The sequence below is a fragment of the Lycium ferocissimum genome, chromosome 5 (assembly GCF_029784015.1).
Source record: "Lycium ferocissimum isolate CSIRO_LF1 chromosome 5, AGI_CSIRO_Lferr_CH_V1, whole genome shotgun sequence".
Classification (NCBI taxonomy): domain Eukaryota; kingdom Viridiplantae; phylum Streptophyta; class Magnoliopsida; order Solanales; family Solanaceae; genus Lycium; species Lycium ferocissimum.
The window spans coordinates 26,769,299-26,776,030 of NC_081346.1; the positions used below are offsets into that span (position 1 = coordinate 26,769,299).

The 6,732-nt window shown below is 36.2% G+C and overlaps 1 protein-coding gene across 1 annotated transcript; it reads left to right on the top strand.

Annotated features, from left to right (window-relative positions):
- Positions 1-744: 744 nt before the first annotated feature.
- On the top strand, positions 745-4,077 carry LOC132057682 (uncharacterized). The gene is made up of 7 exons (XM_059450299.1): positions 745-842; positions 893-1,358; positions 1,465-1,530; positions 1,613-2,530; positions 2,612-2,833; positions 2,910-3,012; positions 3,781-4,077. Exons 1-7 carry the CDS (start codon positions 745-747, stop codon positions 3,813-3,815), a joined length of 1,908 nt encoding a protein of 635 aa, XP_059306282.1. The 3' UTR covers positions 3,816-4,077.
- Positions 4,078-6,732: the final 2,655 nt, after the last annotated feature.

Consider the following 6,732-nt stretch of genomic DNA (forward strand, 5'->3'; position numbering starts at 1 on the left):
GTTAAATATTGTGAGTGGTTTGAAAGTTGGTGATGTGTTACATTTTTATATTTCACATGTGTGTGAAAACCCGAGGTGGTGGAAGATGTGGGCCTTCTTTGGACTTATTTGTGGGTTAGAGGTAAATGATGCATCTAGGGCAACAAATGTGGCTTTTGACAAGGATATAAATATCGGAAATGGAGAAAACATAGAAAACCCTAAAGAAAGAGAAGAAGTGCCGTAAATGCTCCTAGTGTTGAAGAGGTCAAGAGAGAGGGTCTGTAAATGTTCCTAATGTTGAAGAGAGAGGGTCAACTGTTGAAGTTGAAGAGAAAGTGAATGATGAACAAACTGATGATGGAGACTCATTTTTGGCTAGTAGTGAGTCAGATCTGGATAAAATACCAGATGAAGATGATAGTGAAGTCGATGAAGAGTTAATTTCTTCGAGGAATGAAAGGAGAAGTAAATCGAAGAAGAAAATACCAAGGAAAAAGGAACCCGTCATCGCCGAGGTACCCCTAGGTGAGGGAAAAATAGATAGAGGTTTTGAAGATATTGGAAAGAACAAGGCCTCCAAATACAATGGATGCTTAGCGGGGTGGGATGAGCAAGATATTGATAGTTCCGTCAAGAGTATAGTGAAGATTCGGATGATGAAATGGATGTGGATGTCGAACCGGTGTTGACTTGCCAACTAGAAGGAAGAGCAACAAATTAAGGTATGATCCGGATTGTGTGGTTAGTATTTTTGAGCTAGGCATGGTATTTGAGAATGTTGAAGTATTTAGAAAGGCAGTAGCTAATTATGCTGTTGAATACCATGTTCAGTTGAAACTTAAACCAAATGAGAGAAGAAGGTGAGGTGTAGGTGTAAGTCCAAGATTTGTAATTGGAGGTTGTATGCTAGTGTTGACAAAAAATCAGGGGATTTTATGGTGAAAACTTACCATCCAATTCACAAGTGCACTCCACTTAACAAGAATAAGATGTGCAATGCTAAGTTCATATCCAACAGATTTAGGGATAGGATCACTTCTCAACCTACTATTAGAATTTGGGAAATTCAGGACTTGGTTAGAGACCAGTTAGGGTTGTATATTGGTAGAACTATATGTCATAGGGCAAAACAAATAGTGCTTAATAAGTTTATGGGGAATTGGAGGGAGGAGTTTGCAAGACTTTGTGACTATGCAGAGCAAATCATTTTGAGTAATCCTGGTAACACTTGCATAGTGAAAACAGACAGAGAAAGTCAGCCTGGAGTGAATTTATTTAAGTATTTTTATGTTTGTTTTGATGCAATGAAAAGGGGCTGGTTGGAGGGATGCAGGAAAATTATTGGGTTTGATGGTTGCTTCCTAAAAGGTGCATATGTAAGGGTGAACTTGGGTTGTTGGAAAAATGGAATCAGAGATGTTTCCCATTGCTTGGGTTGTCATTGACAATGAGTCAAAAGAGTCATGGACATGATTTATTCAGAACTTAATCAATGATTTAGGGCTGGGAATTGGAGATGGAATTACAGTAATGTCAGACATGCAAAACGTAATTTTACTAACTTTTTGTGCATTGTTAACCTTGTTTTTTTTGCATATATACTAACTGTACTTGTTGTGTTGTATTGTAGGGATTGTTGAGCACACTTCTAAATCTTTTACCAAATGCTGAGCATAGGAAATGTGCTAGACACATATGGGCTAATTGGCAGAAAGATTGGAAAGGTGAAGAAAGAAGAAAACAATTCTGGAGGGTCTCTAAAGCATCATTTGAGGTAAAGTTGAGAGAAGAACTTACAAAATTAGATAAACTTGGAAAAGACATCTGTGAAGATTTATTGCAATTTAACAAAGAGCACTTGGTAAGAGCCTATTTTAGGGAACACTCTAACCGTGATGTAGTTGAAAACAATATGTGTGAGACCTTTAATTCCTGGATATTAGCAGCTAGGCATAAGTCTATCATTACCATGCTAGAAGAGATTAGGCATAAAGTAATGAATAGGCATGTTGAAATGAGAAGATTTGCTGAGACATGGATTACTGATATTTCACCTATGGCAAGGGTGATGTTGGAAGAAAACAAGAAGTTGTCTAACAAATGTGAAGTGTTGTGGAATGGGCTAGAAGGGCTTGAGATCAAGGAATATGAATATAGGTTTATTGTACACTTGTGGAACAAAACATGCACTTGTAGGCTGTGGCAGTTAAGAGGAATCCCCTGCCAACATGCAATATGTGCATTCTACCATCTAGGGGATGAACCATATAATCATATGGAACATTGGTATATAAATGAGACATTTATGAAGGTATATTCATACTTTCTTGACCCACTGCCCAACATGAAGATGTGGCCTAAGACTAATAACATGAAGATTGAACCTCCAGCACTAAAAGTAATGCCTGGCAGACCAAAGAAAAAAAGAAGAAAGGATAAAGATGAATCAAGAAAGAAGTATGGCAAGCTGTCCAAGAAAGGTGTGCAGATGACATGTTCAACATGTCACCAACTAGGCCATAACAAAAAGTCTTGTCCAGTAACAAAGGTATGCGTTTGTTTGTTGATTTATTTTAGTTTTAATACCTTATTATTGAGAACTGCTCCTAACATTTAATTTTACTTCTAGGGTGGAAGTGGTAGAGGAAGTGGTCAATCAAGCTCTGCACAAAAAATGCCTAGAGGAAGTGGTGAATCAAGCTCTACCCAGAAAAGGCCTACAGGAAGTGGTGAATCAGTTGGGTTGAAAAGGGGTAGAGGAAGTGGTAAATTAAGTTCTGCACAGAAAAGGCCTAAAAATGCAGGCCTTGGATGCTACATAAACCCAACAACTGGAAGAACTGTCATTAATGTAAGGATTCAATGTTTACAATCTAGCATTTACCACTTTGTTAAGTTAATCTAATTTATTTTTGTGTCAATTGCAGCCTGGTAGTTCAAGTGAGAGAGTTGTGAGGCATGGGACTATGAGGGACAGCAGTGCAGTCAACATTGATCTTGGATTTAAACCTCCTGGTCTGAAGTTCAAAGGTAAAAGTGCTGTCACAACCACACAGCTACAGCAGCAGTCTAGAAACAGGAGAAATATAACCACCAACAAGCCTTCTACCCAACCAGAAGCAAGGAAGAAGCCAATTTGGCAATTGTCCGTTCAAACAATCGAATGTCCGTTCAAACAATTTACGAATGTATTGTGAAACAATTTGGCAGTTTTAGCCAAGTATTTTTATGTGTTTTATGTCCTTTGCATGAAACTGTTATTTTGCATGTAACTGTTATTTTGATGGCTAGCCGATTTTGATTAGTAACAATTTGGCAGTTGTAGCCAAGTACTTCTATTAAATGTAACTATTTTTTTTGATTAGTTAAATGGTAGTTGGATGGGGGTTGAATGAATTAATTGAATGGTTGAATGAAGAGTAATTGAATGGTTGAATGAATTAGTTGGAGTAATTGAATGGTTGAATGGTGGAATGAAGAGTAATTGAATGGTTGAATTTATTAAATAGATAAGTTGAATGAAGGCCTTGAATGAATTAAATATAGTGGTTGGTTGGTTGTATTATCCCCATATAAATTACCTCCATAGTCTTCCATTTTACTATCCAACAAGCTCACAAACGAATTCACTCATAGTCTCTCAAATAAAATGCCACCTATCCAACATTACACTATTGCTTGGTTTGAGAAAACATTGACCAAATCCTATATACAAAACGATGATTTCGTAAGTCCTTATTTTTTAGTTTTTGTTTACCATTGTTTTGTTATTGCTTTTAATACTACTTGTTTGTGTAGATTCTTCCAACTATGGATGTTCTTCCACAAGTTGACAAAGAAGCCGTTGTTTTATACGACAAAGGCGCTTTCAAAATGAAATACAAGATCGGTCGAAAGGCGCGCCTCAACAATGGATGGAAAGAGTTTGTTGATGCAAAAGGCCTAAGGGAAGGGGATGAGTTGCGTTTTCAAGTTTGTGATCTAGAGGATCGCCTCTACTTCATTGTTACTAAAGTGGAGGAGCCGGAGATCATACATGTTGATTAGGTCGTCTCTTTCTATTTATGAAAAATCAAGTTTGGTTTGGTTTGGTTTGTTTTGTTTTGTTTTTGTTTACTTAATGACGTATGGTTTTGATTTATGTTAGTATCCAAATATATATTCATTCGATTCATAAAAGTGTGGCCATATACAATTACACAAAATCACAAAATTTGGCCAACTTTGTGAGATTAACCTATATCATAATATACTCCCTAAAACAGTCCCTAAAACTGTCCCTTAAACTGTCCCTTAAACTGTCCATAAAACTGTCCCTAACACATCAAAATGCAGTGCAATTTAACCTACTATAATTACTAAAACTAAACATCATCGAGTACAATTCCAAAACTGAAACCAAATTGCAAACAACAACACTACACCAAACACCAACTTCTTCCTAGTTCGTCTTGCACGAGCCTTTTCTTCCTCAAAAGCTTTAACCCTCTTCAACAACCCATAAATGACTTTATTTGCTTGCTCGGGATGCCTTGGTTCGTACCAATTGAAGTAATTACATCCACCTCTAGCCTTCAAAGAATAAAAAGAAAAAGCTTTTTGAATCAATTACGAGGAAGAATTAAGTAATGAAATAACCCATAACAAGTATACGCTTACCTCATCAATTGGGCACGAAAAAAATCTCCTTCCGGGATTATTTGGACTCCATGAAATTTTCAATTCGCAAATACGCCCACATCGGCAAAACTCGATTCTTGAAGTGTTAGCCATTGTTGAAGCAAGAAAAAAAAGCAAACAAGAGAGATAGATTAGAAAAAATTAATGAAACAGCAATTAGTTTGACTGAAAATTAAAAAAATTTGGAGCAGCAATGGTGTTGGAGTATTTAGGGTTTAATATTATGAATTGGGGAAGAAGAGGATATATTTAAAAGTGGGTGGGGAAAATATTACCGTTGCTGGGTCCATTTGGCCGTTACTTTTTGTCCAGCTCGGCGTGTTTAAGAGCTTCACGCGTGAAAAATTCGTCAACTGCACGCGTTGTGACCAGCTGGACCGACGGGTCAAAGTGGCACAATAAAAGCTGTCTTGAAGGGTTCATATGGTACGCGGCTCGGTTGAGGGGTCCAAGTGGAAAATATGGACAAGTTTGAGGGTCTATCTATGACTTTGGCCTTATACAAATTTGAACAAATGAAAGTCATAAAAAGCTAACAATTCACGCATTTTACAATTCTAATCAACCAAACTAAACATCATCTTGTATGCTATCATTCTTTCCTTTATTTCTTGCAAAAACAGTAGAAAACAAGCGGGGGAAATACAATACTCTTTAAGTTAACCAAATAGAAAAAGATTAAAAAATTATGCTACCTTTCCTTATGCATGGACTCAAATTTTACCTTTCAAGAAGAAGGTGTCTAATATAACTTGTTTGGGAAGCAAATCACTAACTAAGAAACAATGTCTAATATAACTTGGTTTGTTCTTTCAGTACTCTAGGATAGAGATAATGTATGAATTTACATATGAAAAAATTGCACCAGAATGTCTTTATCCTAATTAATTGTATGATTTTAACCCAACCTTCACTTTTGATTTCTTTTACTTTCCTACTTTGCCTCATTGATCAATTTTTTTTTGTTTTTTTTTTTGACACAAATCCAAATTAGAGGTCTCGTGTTCGAGTTCTCGGTGTAGAAAAAATCCCATTAAACCCCTTAGATGGGCCTTACACAACGCAAATCTGAATTAGTCAGTACCTATTAATGCGGGTAGTGATAACCGAGCGGGAAACAAAAAGATAACGACAAGTAAATTCACATGCTTAAAATGTAATTGTTAAATAACTCATACCTAGCAATAGCATATAGGAAAAAGAAACTACCAGCATAAAATTTACAACAAATAATGTCACAAACTAAAAGGAAATATAAAGTGAGTGGGGAAAATTATGATAAATCATAACGAAAATTTTATAGATATGAATTCATCACCATCAATGTCTACATTACAGGGATCCCGACAATTAAAAGTCTTTGTCGATTCCATGCGTCAACCAAGCATTCTAGTGTGAGGTCCATAGTTCAGATACAGTCTAGTGACTAAATGGCCAAACATAAAGCAAATAGAAAAAATGAAAAGTGAGAAAAGATGCCATCGGAGGATTTGTTTTTGAAGAAAACCAAACTAAAGAGTCGCAACTCTTGTCGTAGGAAGTTTGGATATATGCGAAGGGCTGGCATCTCTTCGTAAGGTGTTTGTCGTTAAACTAAAAAATTTGGTAATTAATTAGAAGGGCATTTACGTAATTTAACTTTCAAGTTAGGAGTTCATGCTTTTAAAGTAATATAGATATAGATAGATATATCTTTGCTTTTTATGCGGCTATTCGATTTCCCGAATGCCAATCTCGCATATGCTCCCAAATTTTTAAGATTCCAAATATTTTAGATGCCAGGAGATCGATACTGCTTAATTCCTTTCATAAGTATTAGTACTCCAGGTCTAGTTTGTCGACATTTATGCGCGTTTGCATATCTAATTCTTTCGACATTTCAGCATTTTTTTTTTCCTTAAGTTCAAGAAAATTCGTCATGATTTCCATTAATTTTTCTTTGAGTTACCAACAGTTTCCTTGAGTTACCAACAGTTTTTTCTTGAGTTCCAGAAAATTTTCCTTGCTCTCATATTCTAGACAAAGATACAAATAAAGTACAAAAGAATCTTGCTGTGAGCTCGCCCAGCG

Coding starts and splice junctions, on each gene's coding strand:
- LOC132057682 (XM_059450299.1), top strand. CDS start 745: ATGGTATTTGAGAATGTTGAAGTATTTAGAAAGGCAGTAGCTAATTAT. Junction 1,359..1,464: donor GCTTCCTAAAAGGTGCATAT/GTAAGGGTGAAC, acceptor TGATTTATTCAG/AACTTAATCAATGATTTAGG. Junction 2,834..2,909: donor CTGGAAGAACTGTCATTAAT/GTAAGGATTCAA, acceptor TGTCAATTGCAG/CCTGGTAGTTCAAGTGAGAG.